General features: G+C 39.4%; 3 protein-coding genes across 4 annotated transcripts; 2 read left to right on the forward strand and 1 right to left on the reverse strand.

Annotated features, from left to right (window-relative positions):
• The first annotated feature begins 969 nt into the window (after positions 1-969).
• On the forward strand, positions 970-3,997 carry yod1 (YOD1 deubiquitinase). The gene is made up of 2 exons (XM_010767275.1): positions 970-1,266; positions 1,531-3,997. Exons 1-2 carry the CDS (start codon positions 1,059-1,061, stop codon positions 2,229-2,231), a joined length of 909 nt encoding a protein of 302 aa, XP_010765577.1. The 5' UTR covers positions 970-1,058; the 3' UTR covers positions 2,232-3,997.
• A 2,033-nt stretch (positions 3,998-6,030) lies between these two features.
• On the forward strand, positions 6,031-11,973 carry zgc:158258 (specifically androgen-regulated gene protein). The gene is made up of 4 exons (XM_010767276.1): positions 6,031-6,085; positions 9,227-9,378; positions 9,622-9,817; positions 9,907-11,973. The coding sequence occupies exons 2-4, from the start codon at positions 9,280-9,282 to the stop codon at positions 10,965-10,967; spliced, it is 1,356 nt and encodes a 451-aa protein (XP_010765578.1). The 5' UTR covers positions 6,031-6,085; positions 9,227-9,279; the 3' UTR covers positions 10,968-11,973.
• Positions 11,974-13,149: 1,176 nt separating this feature from the next.
• On the reverse strand, positions 13,150-21,635 carry kif17 (kinesin family member 17). 2 transcript variants are annotated; one of them, XM_010767278.1, is made up of 15 exons: positions 21,520-21,635; positions 21,150-21,424; positions 20,702-20,848; positions 20,079-20,180; positions 19,644-19,833; positions 18,012-18,464; positions 17,737-17,831; positions 17,439-17,634; positions 17,174-17,277; positions 16,911-17,017; positions 15,741-15,969; positions 14,819-15,077; positions 14,629-14,690; positions 14,430-14,550; positions 13,150-13,706 (listed from the first exon to the last, which is right to left on the reverse strand). In XM_010767278.1, the coding sequence occupies exons 2-15, from the start codon at positions 21,378-21,380 to the stop codon at positions 13,516-13,518; spliced, it is 2,487 nt and encodes an 828-aa protein (XP_010765580.1). In that variant the 5' UTR covers positions 21,381-21,424; positions 21,520-21,635; the 3' UTR covers positions 13,150-13,515. The 2 variants fall into 2 exon arrangements, with proteins under 2 accessions (XP_010765580.1, XP_010765579.1); XM_010767277.1 differs by having other exon boundaries at positions 14,430-14,553.
• Positions 21,636-21,675: the final 40 nt, after the last annotated feature.

A 21,675-nucleotide genomic window follows, 5' to 3' on the forward strand; every position in this document is an offset into this window, starting at 1 on the left:
GTTTAATCTGATTCTGTGCAAAAACTAATAATCCACCAAAATAAATGTAGTTGCTTATCTTTAACATATCCAAGACTGTGATAANGAGGTTTCTCAATAATCTAATTTCCCCTCCTCGACTCCTATCCTCGATACTTAGTCCCGCCCACAGGAGATGCGAGCGGAGGACTGAGGAGGGGAACCGAGGAGAGAAGAGGGGAAGCAGCAGGCGGTTAAAGAAATGAGAACTCCTCTCCTCTGAGCGGTCATTTTAAAGAGACGTCCATTAATGATGACAGCAGCCCTCTGTCTGATGGACAGATCACAGATGTGTTCATGACGACTTATATTTACTTTTAATTAATTGACAGTCCGGTATAATGAGACAATAACAGGCTACAGATGCGGACATATATGAAATTGTATATATTTATATAAATATATACAATTTCAGAATCAAAAACACATTATTATGAGAGTGCTCTCATACTTAACACAATCAGACTGGATATATACAGGACTGTCTCAGAAAATTAGAATATTGTGATAAAGTTCTTTATTTTCTGTAATGCAATTAAAAAAACTTTTGTTTTTTTAATTGCATTACAGAAAATAAAGAACTTTATCACAATATTCTAATTTTCTGAGACAGTCCTGTATATATCCAGTCTGATTGTGTTAAGTATGANTATTCCTGGAAATTATATATTTACTAATAAATGATATACAATTATTCCATTATATGGTGCATGTTAGCTCTGTTATTGTCTCATTATGTACCGGACGTCAATTAACTTAAAGCTAAATATAAGTCGTCCATGAACACATCTGGTGGATCTGCCATCAGGGACAGAGGGCCTGCTGCTCGATCATTAATGGACGATCTCTTTAAAATGACCGCTCAGGAGGGAGGAGGAAGTTCTCATCCCTTAACCGCCTGCTGCTTCCCCTCTTCTCTCCTCGGTTCCCCTCCTCAGTCCTCCGCTCGCATCTCCTGTGGGCGGGACTAAGTATCGAGGATAGGAGTCGAGGAGGGGAAATTAGATTATTGAGAAACCTCTAATGTTTTTGCAGGTAGAATGTTGCGGCTTCGCTGTAAAACCAAAAATGGCAGCCACATAATGCAGGGCTTGACTCACCAGTCCTGTGTCCAAGAGCTGAAGAGTATGGTGGAGGAGCTGACTGGTATCCCATGTGATGTGCAGAAAATCATGGTTGGTTATCCACCCAGCAGCTTGGATCTTCAAAATGGAGACGCTCACCTCAAAGACTACCCTATCAAATCAGGTATGTTGATGTCAAACATTCAGATACATTCACATCATGTATTGACTGGGTTAACATTTAAGTACATTTTTGAATAAATTATTATTATAACATCTGGAAAGTTGGCGGCATATATCTCAAGAAGTGGCAAACCTATTTGCAGTTAAGGTGTTCTGACTCAACATATTGTTAACAACTGCAAAGCTGTAAACAAAATAGATGTTTCCTCTCAATTTGTTCTTACAAAAGTCAGACTAGGCTGAACTGTTTGGTCTTCCTCTACAGGAGACACACTCATTGTTGAGGAAGACAAAAACAAGCCAAAACCGCCTCAGGAGCAACCCGCTGTGACTAAAGTACCACGACTGGAAGCCTCGCCCATGCTGGCACGTAGAGTCGTCCCAGCAGACAACTCATGCCTCTTCACCAGTGTGTATTATGTGGTAGAGGGGGGGGTGTATGACCCTGCGTGTGCCCCAGAGATGCGCGGCCTCATAGCCCAGATCGTGTCAAGTGACACCACAGCTTACTCTGAAGCGGTGCTGGGGAAGACCAACGAGGACTACTGCACGTGGATCAGATGTGACGACACCTGGGGGGGGGCAATCGAGGTCTCCATCCTGTCCAAGTTTTACCAGTGCGAGATCTGTGTGGTGGACACTCAGACGGTGCGAGTGGATCGATTTGGGGAGGATGCTGGATACCACAAACGTGTGCTGCTCATCTACGACGGCATCCACTACGACCCCCTGCAGAAAGAGACGCCCGGCTCCGACGCTCCGCCCCTGACTATCTTCTCCACCACGGACGACGTCATCCTGGCTCTGGCACTTGAGCTGGCGGATGAAGCCCGCCGCAAGCGGCAGTTCACGGATGTTAACCGCTTCGCTTTGCGCTGCATGGTTTGCCAGCAAGGCCTTGTGGGACAAAAGGAGGCGCGTGAACATGCCAAGGACACAGGCCACACCAATTTCGGCGAAGTGTGAACACTGTTTTGTCTTTTCTCCCTCTCACAAATACAACATCTACCAACCCCTTGCCCCACGTCTGGCAACTTTGTTGGTCTCTGCTTGTGTGATCTTCTACCTCACGACATCAAAGGAGAATCTGCAGACACTGTGTCGAGCCTCTAACCTGTTAAGTATTACTGTTTAACTGCTGTAAGTTCTCAAAGTCAGGAACGCTACTGCCGTGCTACGATGTCTCTAAACCATCTTTTTGAGTCTGTTACGTAGGTTTTTTAATCTGGGTCAACAACAAAAAGCAAACCATTTTTAGGATTATTTTTTTAACCCTTTCGATGACTTGATAGCTGGTGGTGTAGAAAAAAAATGAATGTGTTAAATGAAAAAAATCTTCCAATTTGCAAATACTTGCTTGGATGGACTAAACTTCTGTTTGATTAAAACCCGGCTATCTGGCTCTTGAAAGAGTTTAAAACGACTAGGAATGATTTGCACTATGATGTGATCCAACTCACCGTTGTCTTAAGTGCAGCACAACAAGTATGACTGTTATTCATCATGTTGATTATGTAGCATGTTTTTTGTGTCATAAACTAGTTGAATACTTAAAATGTATAATTTGGTCAAATGTAGAAATCTGCTCTGTGCATCACAGTTTGGTTTGAATATAGTGAGCAGTGGTCATTGAGATTGAGGTTATGCATTTTGAAATACAATATCACGTTGCCAATTGTGATCCAAAGTTAGCTTAACTACTTATGTGAGACTATTTCATCTTTATTTTTGTCACAATATGGCTTATCAGTTATCTTATTTTAGATTAGTCAAAAGAAATGGTGCTGAAAACATAAAATCTGTAGCTCTGTTTTTCAGTACAGAACAGTATTTCAGGAGTGTTTTTATTTTTTATTATAGTGTTATATTCAAATGTCATGCTGAAATCTTTTTTTTTAAATCCAGTTTTAGATTTACATTGCTGCATATTTTTGAAAAAACACTAAGCATGTTCATTTGTTTGAGCGTTTATTTAATATTACAAAAGATGGTGAGAGGGAAATCTAAAGTGTGAGACTGTGAATTGATGTACGAGAAATCTTGCTGACGGAATGCATTTAGGATTCAGCTAATCAACAATAACCATTTATCTTTGAAATCACAACTTTTCAGCTAACATTTGAAGGCCTAAAGTATCTTTTGCCAGGGTGTTTGGAAATAAGTATTTTTTGGTTTACTATGTAGTGCATTTTGCCATAAAAGATGATGTTACACTGTATGCGTTGCACAAATGGAGCATGTTCTCACATTTTCAGCTAAAGTCAGACATGATCTCTTTGCTCTTCTGCACTGCCTATAAGGATGAAGCATGCACTTGTTTCTTTAAAACCATAGCTCAAACATTATAAATTAGAGGAGGCCAAAATAGGTAATTGTGGGATTACTTTTTCTCTTGAGAACCAGTGTTTGTAATTCACTTTCTGTGATGACAATATTGGTACAGAGTTGTTGCCAAAAAATCTATTTGATGGTGGAGGATTTGATTGAGATTTTCTTGTAGATTTATCTTAATTATTTGAATGTGAATAAATATGATTTCCCCCCTCATCTGTTACCTTAAGGTAGTTTTAACAGGGAAAAGTGAAAGTAGGAACTGGCTTCGTTGTGTTTACCAAGATCTCATGACTCTTCAAGGACAAAAACAATGAATGTTACACACTAAGCACTACGGAAAAACTGGACTTACTTGATCTTTTCAGTGTTGTGTCACAATTAAAAGTTATAGCCAACGGTGTTGAGTACGAGTCACTTTGTATATGAGTCAATCAAACCCTTGTTTGCAAAACAACCCTGATCCTGGGCCATGTTAAGAAACATCTAGTCCTTAATTGGATGTAAAATGATTTTACAAAGTGTTTTACCACCATTTACATTACATCATCAGTACTGCTACTACAAAAAAGCAAGATAATAGATAAGTAGACTTCACGTTTGCATTTACACTAAACTGAAAACAGGGCTGTTTTTCTCATCCCCCAAAAGATAACTGAACCTCTACAGCAGTATCATGCAACAATCCCATTAATGCACCAGTATTATTATTTAACATATAATTAACATCATTTAGTTCAAAACACTGACGGAAAACAGTTCATTTAGCTGATTTGAAGTCACTGGGTCACATGACATAAACATATGGGGAAAAATTATGACTTTTCAATACAAAAAACTGCTGCATTTTTTATCATTTATGTATAAAATGGAAGAAGCCCTAAAATCAAATACAAATAAGTAGGTGTGTCCTTATTGTCTAGTGTAATAATACAAATCCGCATTGATATGGATGACAGCTATTGAGTAGAAATGAGACTTCAATGTAGTAATTGCTTTATTTTCATAATCAATTATCAATAATCAATGTGAAAATATCAGAAAAACAACATGGTATAGTTTGTCAAAATTATCTTTGTACGTTGTAAATGTCATACAAAACTAAATAGTATAGCATGTTTAAAAAAAAAGGTATAGTACAGCATGTACAAAACAATTATATTACACTGTTCAATATATCAGAAAAATATCATACTATACCTATAGTGTATTTGTCTCTATATTTAAAGAAAAGAAAAGAAAAAGAGCACTAAATAATCATATTATAGTTTGTTAAACATATCAGTATAGTATAACAAAAATATGTCTAAAATATCAGGAAAAATAACACAGTATAGTGTGTCAAAAATACATAAAGAAAAAACAACATTAAACATATGTTTAAAAACAACATAGTATAGTCTGTTGTAAATACAAAAAAAACATACTAAATAAAAAATATAAATAAAAAACAACATAGTCGAAAATATAAAAAACTGAAATGTAAACTCCACAGACAAATAGTTTTGTAACGGGACCCTTATCTAAAAAATAATAATTCCGGACCTAAGGGGGACACTCATCTAAAAATGTTGTTCCGGACATAAGGCGGACCATTATCAAAAAAGTCATTTTTTTTTTCAAGGGGGGACCCTTATCTAAAGTGTCACGTTTTAGATAAGGGGGACCCTTATTTAAAAAATATATTCCAGACATGAGTGGGGACCCTTATCTAAAAAGTAAAATTGTATTATAAGGGGGATCCTTATTTTAAAAAAAAACGTTTTAGATAAGGGTCCCTTAGCTTAAAAGTATCTTTATATAAAAAAATGTAAATCATATTATAGTCAAATCAGAAAAAAATCATAGCATAGCCTTTCAGAAAAACAATGAAAAAGTCAGTGTAGGATGTCCAAAAATGTGAAAAATGTCCCAGTTTAGCATTTCAATAATATCATGAACAAAGTCTTGGCGAGATGGAAACAGTTATAGATACCAGCAGCCAATGTATTGATGGTCCAATAAGAAGTGGATAAGAGGACTGAAGTGAAAGTGTATCGAATATCCAACCTAAACCTAACTTCACTCTGTTTTGTCTCACCTTAAAATAACGTTATTTTACAAGTATTTATCTTTCGTATGATATATAGTTAGTATAAGTATAGTAACTTGTTATATCCAAATTTGGGAGTAATTATCGCAAGAGTAATCCACTTATATTTCCTTTACAGCAGTAAGTAACAAGTTACTTTTTGAGTAAGGAGCCCGACTTCACACCACAGTCAGAAGAGAGTCTGAAACAGATACTGATCAGCAGCTTAATGCAGTTGTAGGTAATATGACAACGACAGCTCGTGGGTCTTAAGGAGAATCCTGCTCTCTGATTGGCTAAAAGCTTAGAGCATAAAGTCCCTCGTGCAGGTAACACAGAGCCACTCTCTCATTTACCCGCGTCTTCACTTGCACAAGAAGCAGAAGATGGATAACTGACGAATGCTCGAAGATTCAAGGTATGTGTTCAATTAGTGCAATTTCCAGTTCGTGGTCAGTTTAAATACCTCTTTATTTAAATGGTTAAAATCGTGTTTTTTTTGTGGAAAGCTGATCCACATCAGGTTGATGTACAACTTCTAAATTTTGGCTTTAACCATTATATTTCCTAGCTTCTGTTGCCACACTTCATGTGTATATAATGTCATAGGCTACTGTTGTAATTAAATAACTTCTTTACAATATTTAGTTATCTTGCCTTTTGGGGCTGAATTGGAAGTCTTACATTTAACATATTTTGGTAAATGTATATTTTGTTTATGACAATTCTAATTTACTTTTAGTTTTAAGGCATGGGGTTTGAGGCAGAGGTTTAAAATAACTTTACAATAAAAACAGTGATGATTCAAACCAGTTGCACAGTCCCTTTCAATCAATGCATTAATACAAGCTTGGAAAGTTGCTCTTTAATAGATACAATAAAAAACCAAACTGCCACTGTGTTAATAGCAGAGATAATGTTCCATGGAGTTGGACAAAGCACTTAGGTTTATTGCTTTAATCTCTGCTTGTCCATGTCTTTCTTTGGCGGTAGCTACTTTGTTGATAGGTGTGTCTACAGTATAGAGATAACATTATGATGCACTGTATGTTCATCCATGCACATGCACATGTCCCTCCACTGGAAATGGTCAACAGGGATCAATGAATAACTACATTCTTAGTAGTCTGAAGGTTTTATTATGAAAAGGGAAAAACACATTGACGCAACACACAGCACGCAGCACTGTAATACTTCATTACTTAAACAGATAACCAAAAATCAGAAGCTTCTAAAACCCAGCGTTGTTATTTGCATGCAAATCAACGCAGATTGTGTCAGTTTAAAACAATTCATGTTATCTCAGTTTCACATCCTGACCAAAATACATCAGCACATATGGGAACATTTACATATTTGCCAGCTGATAGTGATGGGATGGCATGACAAAGCAACCCAGGTGAACAGGAGTGCCTTTGTGCCTCTCTTGGCTTATCTAGAAAGCCTTCCCTCTCAGGTGTTGAAACTTATCCAAAAGTACATTTCTCTACACTACATACAGACGTTCCTTTATACTAAACTTTCAGAAGAAAAGTCAAATGTATTTTTCGTCTATAAAGTGTGTTTTCTGGTAGAAAGAAACTGTTGAACAACTGTTCTTTCGATTTGTAATATTTTCGTCTTTAAGTGTAAATGTTTCCATCCCCAGGAGTAAACCTATCCCTTAACCTGGTATTCATATTTACATTATCTGAAAACAATGATAATTTCTATAGATACACCCAAATGAATTGTGTTGCAGTAAAACAAGATGGATATCATATGGCTTTCATGGGATCGTTTCTGCTGCCCTCCACACTCTGAAACTGATCCGGTCGAGGAAGATTAGGAGTGGCATGCGTCCCGTAATCTGAGTCACATGCAGCTAGAGGACTAGCTAGGTATCTGTCAAAAACACTGAGCTAAAATACCCTGTCGTTCTGCAAAGCTCATGTGCATGTAAAGCCCAACAAGGTTATAAGATTGAGATAGAAACTATTTTATAAATTCTTTAAACATGACTCCATTTGAACACATACAGAGGTTTTAGCCATTAACTACAAACTATGTTTCCTTAACATTACTTGGAACCATTTGTAAGACATTCTAACTTGATGAACTTCAAGGCAGCAAATGGTAATGATGTAATGCCAATTTAGTATGGAAATTAACTTTATGATCATTTAGTAAGCATTTAGGAAATTTTAAAAACACTTTTGATAGATTTATATTAGTATTGACTTGTTTTCAACAGTCACTGTACTTAACAGTTTTTACATAATCTTGTTTTATCTTCCCCTAGGGCGCCTGCAAGGTAGATATTATCACTTATATAGATATTATCACAAATGAATAATTTTGCATTAAGAAAACATGGATATCATAGAATGTGTGCTATTGTTACGACCCGCCCCCTACTCCGTGGTAGTGGCTCGTGGGGAGACCCGCAACATAAAAGAAAACACACAAAAAAAAACGACAAACGAACGAGGTCTGGATTATTATATCAGATTCTTGCGCAACCACAATGCACCCCACATTTACAGTTTATGTTAATAATATTAAAGTTACCAAGGAAAAATTGTAATCGTGTTTGACATAACTTCAGGTTAGGGTTTGACACTGTTTACATGGAATTCTCAAGTATTAAACATCAGCCAAATCTAAAGCCTCTGTGGGATCAAATGTACAGCTGACCTGGCTCCAAGCCGAATATTGTTAACCAAGGCCTGTGCACATTGTACTGTCCATTATTTAATCATAACAGAGGAAGCCAACATTCCTTTACACTTAAAAATCAAATGTCATATGGCAGTTACATCACATCAGATGTGGTCAAAGGTCTGGAGTATAAAAAATAGTCAGTGAAAGAAATACTGAATGTTACTAAATGGTGCTTTGACAATATGTCAGACGATGTGATCAATAATTGTATCCTGAGCCCCTGAGTTTTTACACTACACATCTGGCATCATGAAGTTTTGAAGCAGTATTGAGGGTAAACTTATGTTCTTTTTATCGTTACTGTTCTTTAGAGGTCTGGACATTGTAGGACTCTTGTAATTTCCCCAAGGTAAGAACCAACGTACTGCTAATAGGTTCCATTTAAAAGTTAAAGTAAATGTGTCTAAAGAATTTGATTAGACCATGTAAGCGTGTAATTACATACATGTTTATAGACAACCCTTCATTACATCACACCAGTGTGTTTTCTACCTGTAGGTTGCACACACATTAGTTATTTGTAAACTGGGTATTCTTTAATACTGATTAGAAATTGCTGCACAAGGTTAGCACTAGGTTACAGAAAATGTGGATAGACCAACAATATGGCGAGAGATTGAATGCAAAGGTACTGCAAGATAATGCAACAGGAAAGTATTTGAAAGAGAATTCTCAATGTGTTGGGAGATAGGGTACACAGACACAAAAAGAAAGAATGTGACTGAAATAGGCACAACTAGAATGATCTATTAAATAGACGTTACTTATCAAATAACATATTCATCAATTTGACTATGGCAAGGTTTTTGAGAAACTATTTTTTATTTAACTCACAATGTATTTTCTTTTTTAACAGAGTGGAACGCAACAACCTTTGCCACTGACATTGGATACATTGGGGTACTAAAGATGCCTAAAAGCGACACCTGGCCAGGAGGCATTGGACTGGAGACCAGCATGGACAGCGCCGGCAGCTGCGACAGCGTTGTCAGTGCCAACTCTATCTTTGTAAGTTTCTAACCTTCATCTCTTGCATCTAAGAAAGTAGTAGCTCTACTACAATTCCTTATGCAAAGCAACATGGGTACTTTTAGGTGTCTTCATAGATGTGTGTATTTAAAAGTCAAGGATTGTTCCCATAAAAAAGGGTGTCACATCTCGATTCTTCAGTTTGACAATTTCTCAGATTTAGTGTGATATCTCATTATGGATGTGTTGTCAAAAGGAAAGTCCTCTTTTGATGCATTGCAGAGTGATGATAGTCTAGAGCACCTCTCTGCTGAAGAGAAGGCCTGCCTCATGTTTCTGGAGGAGACTATTGATTCTCTGGATACTGAGGAGGATAGTGGGCTGTCTAATGATGAGCCTGACCAACGGCCCAGCGCCGGCAACCTGGTCTCCAAACTGGCTGACCTGTCGGCTTCCATGAGCAAAACCAAGCTCAACAGTGAGTTCATCTCAAGGCCCAAATGCAGAATTACCTTAAATGTTCTCAATGAAATACTTTCTATTGACCAACAAGTGTTTGTTTTTTAGGTTTGCGGAAACAAGACTTTTCGGAAAATGCTGACACCAAACCCATGCACAGCTACCTGGTTCCTACACCGTTTGTTATAGCTAGCAGCTCTCCATGTTCCATACCAAATGCAAAGGCAGGTTTCTCTCCTGACAAAAACCTGAGCTCTAAGTCTCAGTTCCCTCCTTCAAGCAACAAACCTGATCACAAACACAAGCCGAAACCTGTTAACCACCATGTATCTTTCTATGCTAATGTTGGGATACCTCCTGCCACCAAACCCAGGGATTTGACTGAAAGTTTACCCAGAGGCCCCCTGTCCTACGACGCACTGGTTTATCTGCGGAGGAGTGCCTCAACAAAGAAGACGCCTCTATGTCCCACGATTGATCATACAATAGACTTGAACAAGCACCCTCCTGTCACAGAGGAAGGCCCACACTTTGGAAAGCTACCAAGATCTGACCGATTTAACTCGGAGGCTTTTAAGTCCAAGACAGATCCTCCAGTTGTGGCCCCGAAACCCAAACAGATAACAGCCAAAACATCTGTTAAAACCCCATATGCAGAAGATGTTTCCTACAATATAAAGAATGCGAAAGACCCCAAGGTTGTAAGACTGGAGGCTTTGGAGAAGCTCGGTCTCCTGAAAGACGAACAGCCCAAAAATGAGACAGTAGCTCCACGGCCTCCCACTAAATCTCACTCCTCTCTGGACCCGACGACCAGCAGATTCTCAAGAGGTCCATCTAATGCTAACCCATCAAGAAGCCCGTCGTTGTCCTATTCTCATGTCCCTACAGAGCCTAAGAACAAGGCTCTGCAGAGCAGTGCCAGCTTCCATCTCTGCTCCAGACGGGACCAGCTGCCTGCGTCCGCGTCACATTCCGCTCTATCCAACGGAGTGAAGGCAGCTAGCCTAGAGCGCGCTGCTACACGGGACCAACACAGAAATACAGAAAACACACAGCCTGTACCCCACAAACCCCCAAACTCAGTGGGATATACGGTGATGGTGGTGCCTGGGATGGGAGCTGATCGAAAGGAAGCACTCAGAAAGCTTGGACTGCTCAAAGACTGAATCAGGTAAACAGCAGAAGAGTGTCTGAGTAAAAGCAGAGCGAAGAGTTCAAGAGTACCACCAGCTTTAAGAGATTAGACATTAGAGCATTGAGTGGAAACTTGGCACTTGGTGCTTTGGCAGAGTCAAGCAGGAGAGGATGAAGAAGAGTGAGAGTTTGAAGGGCAAGATTACACCTTTGAATATAGTTTGCAATACAGGGGACTGGATTGAGGTACATGAGGGTCGTTTTGTTCTCGATTATGGATCTTTTGTAGATTTCACCTATAAAAAGCAGTTTAAACTCTTCAAGTCCTTAAGGTTCTGTGTTGATTAAATGGTATGTTGATGTAACGCCATCTAATCAGGATATCTTATTGTGTTTTTTTGAACAAATTTCACTTAAATATGATTTTTCAAGACCCACACCTAATCTATTACACCTGAATGGTTGGTTAAATACTCATTTCCATACAGTATGCACACACAAATGTATGGCTGTAAACAAGTATTTATCCTGATTTACCAAGAGAATGCAAATATAAATATTGCAGGTAACCTATTTTGCACATAAAAACATTTTAGAGCCGTATTATGGCTTTCCATTATATTGCACATATGCTGCTCCACTGCACTTAAAAGTAAACATCGACCCAAATCAACAGATTTTTTACATTTCTGATTGTTTTACAAATCCCTGTTGTGCCTATAAGTAGATTGTTGAGAACATTCATTGGAGCAAAATCTTAAAGATCTTTATAATACAAACTAAAAAAGGTTTGGAAAATGTTTTGGGTTGATTTTTCTGTATTCTCTAATCTTCAAAACGCATCAGCAGTACATCCTATGTATCAAGCCCCGGATTTGTTTTTGCTACTATTTTTACAGGGTGTATGGTGTAGATGGTTTTTAATGTGAGAGACTGTGTCCAAGCCTCTGCCTTAAGTGTCTAGATACTGGATGAGTTCAACCAGAATTAAAAAGAGTGATAATGTCATTTTTACCATTTTGATGAATACCTGTGAAAATAAAGACATCTGCATATTAAATACCATGTATTGTTATCTTTAACCTCACATCTTTTATACATGTTGTGATTTAAATGTGATTAACTTAGTTTGCTTTTCAGACTGAGCTGCTGAATAACATCCTGCAGGTACAGCTGCACAGAGAGACAAAGGGTCTTTGATTCAGTCCAACTATCATCCCTGTAAACCTGCACAGGGCTTTACGTGCCTGCCTCATCCAGCACTCCACTTACAGTCACACTACTCATCTTACACGCCACTTGAGCAACGAGAACGCCTGCTCAGCTGATCTTCCATTATTCTGATTATCCTGAGCCCCACCTCTTAGCACACCGGCGTCTTCCTTTCTGTTTTCTCACTATCCCTTCCATGTAAGACTTCTAATTCCCACCACTGACTTTTCTAAATGGCCAGGCATTGGTTACGCAACAGTCTTAAATTAGTGTGTGGTTGATTATTGTGAGAGACAATTACATTTGGCTTCTGAAGTGTTATCTCTTGGTCAGGACAGGAGCTGGCCTAATAGCCCAGAATGTGTGTATAGTATGTCTGCACACAGGCAAACAAAGGGTGTCAAATGTTGAAACTGACACGGCTCTCTGCCGGTCAACTAATATTAAACAATGGGTGAAGAAATCAGGCCATGGCCACATTCGGAAATAGGATACCTGGACAGAAAAGTGAACTGCGGAAATGATTGATTCATCAGTAGAGATACAAATGCTACTACGGCGTTGAGCTGTTGCTGTGTTAGCAAAAAAAAAAAAAAACTAAAACAACAGGATACTTGATCATAGGATATTCTAAAATCATAATCCAGTATTAAAACTAAATCCATGCAACCTTTCGACATTGGCTACAGAATAAAAAGAGCTCTCTTGTCTCTATTATCCTTAAGTAATCCACTAATAATGATCCACTACGCTGACCCCAGAGGTCATAAGTAACATGAGTTAAGCTTGGACTACCTGTACACGCTGCTGCCATGACAACAGCCCCCCCTGACCTAATTACGACAGTGGAGTCATCTGTAGCTGCAACAACACAAAGTCAGACTCTGATCTAATTTCTTATTAATGTTTGTAACACACTCAACAACCCATGTCTAAAAAAGGAAAAAGAAACGTGCCATAAAGTGGTGGAATCATTTGTTTTATATTTATATTTAGCAGCAAGATGTTGGAAGTTAGATAACGAACAGGTTTAATTGTAGTTTACAATCAGCAATAGCAAAATACAATATAAATGAAATATTATGGTAGCTAGAGTTTCACAGTTTAGGTACAGTGCAAAAAATTCAACAGTATTTTCAGAATGTAGGTAGTATTTTTTTCTCAAAATAACAATTGAAAATATTTTCGAAACACATGACAACTGAATTTAAAGTGTCCATAAAAAGTGTTGGCTGTGTGCATTCTGGTGGGCATTAGACTTCAAATAATAAAATGTATAATGTATGTGACCAATAACAGGGTATATATTAAAAAAAACAGATGACAGTGAGATGTGTTTAAGTATTTAAGTACCTAAGGGATGTTATTTTAAATCCCCTCGTTATGGATGTAGGATTTACTTTTCTTGCGTTTCACTCTACCATTGGGCACAGGGACTCCCAGAGACTCCAGGCGGAAGGGGCGCGGGAACACAGGGTCTGAGCCCACAGGGGAGCTCATGGTGGAGCCGCTCACTGTGAGGTGGGCCGACCCGTTAGCCGGGGGGGGAGAGTGGACCGCTGTAGGAGAGAGAGCTCCATCAGATGGGTAAAACCAACATGAGCATAAACACCTAAATATGAAACAGCTTTAGCGTTACTTGAATGCTGCATACATTCGTACCACTGAATCCAAATGTATTTAATTTATTATCTTAACAGTTATAGTTAATTGTATTTCACTGTACAATATTTAACCTTACATTCTGTTTCTTTGAACTGCACTATTTTATTAAAATGTATCGTACTTATTTTTGTATTATTATTATTATTGTTATTTTGTTGTCTGATGTCCTTTATATAATATGTTGCATAGTTGGCGGAGCCATAACTACACTGTAGCTACTGTGCATATGATAATAAAAACTTTGAATCTTGAATCACTTGAGATTCATATTTAGCAAATTATTCGTTAAATGTATCGTTTATTTATCTTTCTATATTATTTGTATGGCCATTTTATTGTAGATAGGGTAGACGCCAGTTCTACCAGGTAAGATATTGGTTTCCCAAGTGTGTCTTCTTTTTCAAATTAAAAAGTAACATTTAAGTATTTCTTACCTTCTACAATTTAATCATGATTCATTTTGTGCCATTGTTTTTATGATATTGGTCTGCATTAAGTTCAGAATCCCCCAAAGAAGATATACCACAGTGAGAGCACCATGTTAAACTGAGCTAACTAGCCAACTAAACTGTAGCATCTCATTAGTAAATGTCTGTGTGTGCTTGTCCTGTCCATACCGTGTCCCTTGGTAGCTTCACGTCCCAGCAGTTGGCTCGCTCTCTTTGATTTGAAGTAGCTGTTGGCGATGTTCTCACTGTCACTGCGGGCCAGCATCTCCTTGTACCTGTCCTCCTCCATCTGCTAAAAACACAACAGGGTTAAGGCTCTGTGACAGTGTTAGGTGTGTGTTGGATGATGCGTGGAACATGAACGCACCATGAAGGGCTCTCCAGTATCAGCAGCTGGACCTCTGCCAGCTGAAACCTTCGGAGCCCCTGCTGTGAGGGAGAAAGAAAGCAAGATAATATTTAAGATAAGATAAGAAGTACTTTATTGATCCCAGGGTTATAGCCCTACATCATTACTAAAACTGACACACATTTCACTCCAATATGCCATTGTGCACCTGAAGGCAGTGTTGTTTTCTGCACCGTCACCTCCGGCAGCCTCCAGGTGGCGCTGTCCTCCTCCCACACAGCTTCCTTCTTCAGGCGGTCCAGGTTGCTGTAGTTGCAGTCGCGGCGCACCAGCGGCACCATGCGCTCCAGCAGGCTGTGCAGTAGCAAGCCCTCCCTCTCCAGCCGCCGGATGGTTGCCAGGTAGTCATCCCGCTCCACCTCGAACTCCGCCTGCAGGTCCCGGATCTCCAGTCTGGCTCCTTTCAGCTGTCACCAGTGGGGGGGGGGAACACTCAGATGCTTTACTTAAGTAGAAGCAGTGACACCAAAAGGGCTGAGCTACAGGGTCCCTATTGTGCTTTTTGGGGTTTTCCCTTTCCTGTAGTGTGTTATATAGGTTTGGGTGCATGTAAACGCCTCCATTGGGCTAAGTATACTTCAGAGACATAGTGACGTCACTACGTAACACTTGCGTTTCTATTTGTTAGCGCTCAAACACATTGTACGTGAACATCTCTAAGCGGATGACCAATCACAACAAAGCAATCAGACTGGGCTCTGGTTTCAGACAGAGGGTGAAAGGAGGTGCTGCAGCACAGACAGTATGAGAATCCTTTTTTATCCCCAAAAATTACTAGATATATAATTTATTCATATATTATAAATTCATTTTTGGTGTCAAAGGTCCCATGTCATGGCCATTTCTACTGATCATAATTCCATTGTTGAGGTCTACTAAAATAGATTTACATTGTTCAATGTTCCAAACTCACATTGGTTTCTCATACAGGTTCTCTGTATAGTATGTGTATTCACTCTCTGTCCTACACGGCTTGTTGGAGCTCCTGCTTGTTGAACTTTGCTCCAAACCCATTGCAGTTCCCATAACAACTTTAATATTTGTCCTACTGTACTGTAGCTGTGACCCACCTTTCCCTGGACCTTGACCAGCATTTGGCTTTTGGCGTGGACTTCCTCCTGGATGGAGTTGTAGACATTTAACAGCACATGTTCACTGTCCTCAATGTTCTTTGACAAGGCGCTGATAAGATGGACTTTTCTCTGGTCAGCCAGGTTCTTCCTCTGCCTGTGTCTCAGCTGCAAGTCTTTGTTCCTGGCCTGCTCTCCTCCCACCACCTCCTGTTCCAGTTGCTGCAGTCTGGGGACAGGTGGATCAACAGGGAACTGTTCATACTGGACTGTCATGTCTGAAATTTAAATTGAATAAATAACACTAAAATGCACTATTAATCTTGGTACAGATCCATTTTATAGTTCAATTGTAGTGGACACATACTGAGTAAGATGTTTTTAGATGTAAATTGGCACTTCAATAGTGTTTTATTTGTCAGATAGTTACAGATGCTTATCTTCAGGGACGGTCAGGCATTTTTGTTCTGTTTTATTTTCTATTTCTAGATGATTATATATATATTTTTTTCTTATGTTGTGCAATACTTTGTTTTACATGCTGCTGCAACGTCCCACATGTCCCAATCTGTGATTAATAAAACTATATCTTATCTTATCTTTATTATCGTATGTATAATATCAATTAAGCATTGAGACAGTTTCTTACAACCTCAGACCTTTTTTAATTATCAGAACAATTGTCTACACAGAGTTACTACAATTTAGGCAAATTCAAATTATGACCTTTTAAATGCCACTTGGAATTAGAGTTCAAGACCATTTAAGGTGCAATTTCAAGATCTAACTTATGTTAATATTACAATTATTTTCCCAAAAATATATGTCACCAATTATTCAAACAATTATTTACATTGCAACTTCAGAAAAGTATGCATACAATCCTATTTCCTATGTGCTAGCATGTTCAAGACTTTTGAAATATGTACTTACAAATTAAATACCAATTAAGTCCATATTTTAATACATTTATTTATATATTCAATATCAATTGAATGCCTCTTAAGGCTTTTTAGGATGCGTGGGAACCCTGGTACACAAAAACGTTATGGTGTTATGGCGTCACGCTCCACATCCTTCGCACAACGTTGGAAAGACATCATGTAAAAAGACATAAAGTGCCAGCAGTTGTAATGGCTGGTTCTGTGTGTACAATGTGTCTCTACAAACCTCTCCAGGACATGTTGCTGGTCCAGAGGCCCTGCAGTGACATCAGGAGCGTCTTTGAGCCCGTCTCTGTCTGGACCTTCTGGGACACCGACTGCCGGTACAGCAGGCTGGCTCGCCAACATGAGGAAATAATATCCAATGAGTATTTGAATGTCAGCATTCATGTCCAGCAGTTATTTCTAAAATGGTAGATACCTAATATAGAAACTATAACATATGTTGAATGTTTACTGGTAGTGTCGGAAGGTGCTAATGAACAGTACCTTTGTCTGGGAAGTTACTCCAGTTGTTTTGTGGCAAACGGGATCAGTGTGGCTGGAGCCCTCTTCTTCTGAGACCTCTGTCATACAGCTAGCACTTACTGATGCTTAGAAGCAAGACAATCCAGTGATAGTAAATACACAAAAAAAAGGACTCTTGATAAAAAAATGCAATCTCATACAACAACATTGTGTTCAGCAGGAGTGTTTACTTAGGCTTTTTTGACATGCTAATATATGCACTGGACCACATTTCAAAACTAGTTACCTGGTTCTTGGGAAGAAGATTTTCTGTTTTCATTCTTGGGGCCAGAGCTCCCCCTGCTGGCTCGAGCCTTCTCCAGATTGGACAGTTTGGAATCATAGGAGGAACGCAGGGCAGCGATGTCCTCCTGCAGCTTTGCTTTGGATTCCAGCTCTGCATTGTACTCAGCCTGCAACTTGGCCAGCCTCTCTTCGTACTCCTGTGGCGAGAGCAGAATACAGCCCAATAAATCACCTGCTCTCTTCTCAAAGCATGTAGAGATGTGAAGTGATATATGGGTGTGGGAACGGCCTGTAGTTGCCTCTTTAATCTTCTCCTTCTCTACTTCTGTGGTGCTGGACTGTGGCCTTGAAAGAGCAGCAGGGGGTTCCTCAGAAAAGTGACCAGAGAGCAGAGCTGCATGCAAAATAGAAGAAAAAGTAGGATAAAAAGCAGGCGTTAAAAATCACACAACAAGTAAGCGTATCCAGGTGGAACGTCTCTTGATATCTCTTGGTAGCATAAAAATCACTTAGCAATATTCAAATGAAAATGTCATTTTGGCTTGAATTAAAAGGCTGGTCAAAAAATACTTACATGATAGGTTAGTGGTGCCCATCTGACCTGAGATAAGGGCCCGCAACTTCTTGATCTCCTCCTGATACTCCCGCAGCAGAGCATCTTTGGGGTCCTCATTGATACGAGGCCTGTTCTGGATGCTCTTGGCCCGGTTGGCATAGCGCAGTGTGCTCAGGGTTTCCTCGTAGTTGTTATCCGAGGGGGACAGACAGGCGATCATTAATGTGCGCGTGTTTCCTCCCAGAGAGTCCTGCAGCAGCCTGGTCAGCTTGGAGTCTCGGTAGGGGACGTGTTTGGAGCGTCCGTCCACCAGCGCAGAGATGACGTTACCCAGCGCCGAGAGGGACAGGTTGATCTTGGTGGCCTCGCGGAGCCGCTCACCTGTAGCACCGGTTTTAGACTGACGCTCACTTCCCGCCAGGTCAACCAGGTTAAGTTTACCTGCTCGTAGATGATCCTGGCCTTCTGCATCTGAGAATATGGGATGACAAAGAACATTGTGAAAAATGTGACTTGTTACTGTTACAATTACTAAAACAGACACCCTGAAATTATTTAATTTTTTTAAACCTGCTGGGTCTGGGTCTTTGATCCTATTCAGCATTTAAATGTATCAAAGCTGGTCACACTTTATTTAAAAATATTCATGGGCTTTTGTGCAGTTGGGTGATTTTAATTTTACTTGTATTATTGTTTGTTGGTTTTCACGCAAGGAAAAATCCACCCAGTAATGACCAAGATCGCAATTTATCTTATCCATATTATATATAATAATATAGATAGTCCATTGCAAATAAAGCAGGCTGCAATGAAGCATTTAACATGTATTTGTCTTTCATCATCCACAAGTTTTTTTAAATCAAAGTTGTTATGATCTTATTGAAAAGGCATTCCGGAAAATCTAAGTTCAGCGGAGAGTGGATGCATACAAAAATAAAAACGACACACTATCAAAGATTTCAGAAAGTGGAATTTAAAGGGGCCCTATAATGCTCATTTTCAGGTTTCAGGTTCATATTTGTATTTTGTTCCTCTACTGTGACATGTCTCCATGCTTTAATGTTCAAAAGGGTATTTATTTGTCTCATACTGCCTTTGCTGCAGCATCTCTTTTCACCCTCTGTTTGAAACCAGAGCCCAGTCTGCTTTGATTGGTTAGCTAGACGGCTCTGTTGTGACAATAAGTATCTTCTTGGTCGAATGCACTTATTGTAAGTCAGCTAAATGAAATGTAATGTAGTGTAATGTGATTAGTCAACCGCTTAGAGATGTCCCGCCCCTTCACCTATCATATAGAATGGGTTGGAGCACTAATGCAGGCATTTCAGACAGGGGGGGAGTGCGTGGGAGAGAAAATCTCTCTGGAGGGAACTTTGGGATTTTAGCCTTTGCAGAGCATTTTCATGCACCAAAACCTCTATAACACACTACAGGAGGAAAACCCCTAAAAGCATAATAGGGCCTCTTTAAAGAAAGGAAGATCAAGCACATGTTCCTTCATGCAGACAAAAATGCCTTTATCACATATTAAACGGAATGTCAATATGTTTCAACATGTTAAACGTATTGCATCAGTGTGTGTGTGTGTGTGTGTGTGTGTGTGTGTGTGTGTGTGTGTGTGTGTGTGTGTGTGTGTGTGTGTATGTTCACCAGTGTTGCAGATCTCCAGGTGGATGGTGAAGATGGAGTGTGAGCGAGAGGAGTCCTTGTTCATCAGCGTGAAGCCCACTGCCCTGTTCCCCCAGCCTTGCACTATGATTCTCTCACACTCACCCACACTGTGCACAGTGTGCATGGAGAGGTCCCGCACATACACCCCCCGCTCTGGATGCTCTTTCAGCTAAGTATTCATCAACCACACAAAAACACATACACACAATCCAAATCTGTCACCTTGTTCAAACACCTTGACCTTCAAGCAACTACTGTGCTTGTAAGTCACCATGGCAACTTACACAGTACATGCACATTCCACAAAAAGCTCACAGACAGAGAATAGCCTGAGAAGCTATAATCACTTTATTTACTAAAGAGCAATAATCCTTTGGGCTTCTGATTTGTTTATTGAAACAACAAAAGACTTACCTCCAATCTGTGTTTGGTGTCATTTCCCAATAGGTCTCTGATTTCTTCATTGTAAATCTCCAAGTAGGAGGCCCTCACCAGGAATTTTGTATTTTCTGCACACTAGCTTGCACACATAAACACATCAAATGAGTCTCTCGGAGCACATAAAGCTCAGACAAGCCTGGACAGAGACTATATGTAAGAAAAGTCGTAGCCACTGGAATGGCGTACAAAAAGTGCTTAGTCGGATCCCAACCTACCTAAATACTTCTAAAAGACAAAGAAATCAATTTTAAGCATTATTATTACACTAGCATTATCAGTTTACCTTGTTATTTTCTACAACAATATTTAAATTGAAGTGGATCCTTGCTTTTTTTTTCAGAAGCTGAAACCAGTGACCAATTATTTTTTTATTAACCTGAGAATTAATTGTCACTTTTGTGCATTTTCATTTATCTGTACATTAAATAAATATGCAAAACGTTCTCTTCATTTTAAGTATAATGGTACCTTTCTTGTAAATTGTGGTGTAGCATAACTTACATAATTTTTGATTAAATTATATTATATTGTACATTCATTTCCTGTACTGTATTGTTTATTTTTGTGTTGCTAAATATATATATTTTTTCATCTACCTGTATACTCTCAAAGATGTGCTCAAAGGCTCGTGGGATGACCCCCCTCTGGGCTGTAGGGTCGGACACCCCCTGCATGGTGAAAGACTTCCCACTTCCAGTCTGTCCATAGGCGAAGATTGTGCCATTGTATCCCTCAGTGACACCCTGTAAAGAAAATTATAGGAATAAAGTCTGGCATTAAAAAAGTACCTTAAAAAAGCACCCTTCTGACCTCTGAAGCGGTCAGTCACTTTCAGAGGTCAGAAGGGTGCTTTTTTTAAGGTACGTTACCTGTTAAGTAAATAATTAGGTCTGCTGTCATGAGCAATAAGATATAGACTGTTGTTGGACTCAGGGTGTCCAGTGACCACCAGTGACTACTTTTGCAATGCTTCTGTGTGTTGGCACTGAAAACTAAACACATAAAAAAAAAAAAACAGAATCAAAAGCGGGTGCCAGAGCTTACCTCAACCAAAGGATAGGCAATCTCGTTGTACATCTGCTCAGTGGTTTGATCAATGAAATAGGTCCCATCAAAGGTGAACTGTTTGGGCGGCTCATCCACTGCCCCGGGCTTTTCTATGAAGCACTGGCAGTGGTGCGGGTCGATGGAGAGAACCGTGTTAGAGCCGAGAGCCTTCTCCCGGTCATTCAGGGGCCTGCACCTCACAACCACCTTCACTGACTCTGATCCCATAGCTCAACATCCACAACACAGCAGTGGACGTATACAGTATCTAGCTAAAGATAACAAAAAAAAACAAAGAACACTGTTCAATTATCATTTCATATACATATTTAACGTAACACAGCCGAGTTGAGCCTCATTAGCTTACCTAGTTTAAAAGCACGCGGACAAATGGCTGAAAAACAGTTCCCATCCCGGATAAAGTCGGTTTAGAAAAGCTGACAAGCACAGGATATCAAACACCACCAACAAAATAATAATGGACTTAAAAAGTAAAGTGAGACTTTTAATTTCCTGTTCAGGT

This window comes from Notothenia coriiceps, unplaced genomic scaffold (genome assembly GCF_000735185.1).
Source record: "Notothenia coriiceps isolate Sejong01 unplaced genomic scaffold, NC01 NC01_scaffold00004105, whole genome shotgun sequence".
In the NCBI taxonomy this organism is placed as follows: domain Eukaryota; kingdom Metazoa; phylum Chordata; class Actinopteri; order Perciformes; family Nototheniidae; genus Notothenia; species Notothenia coriiceps.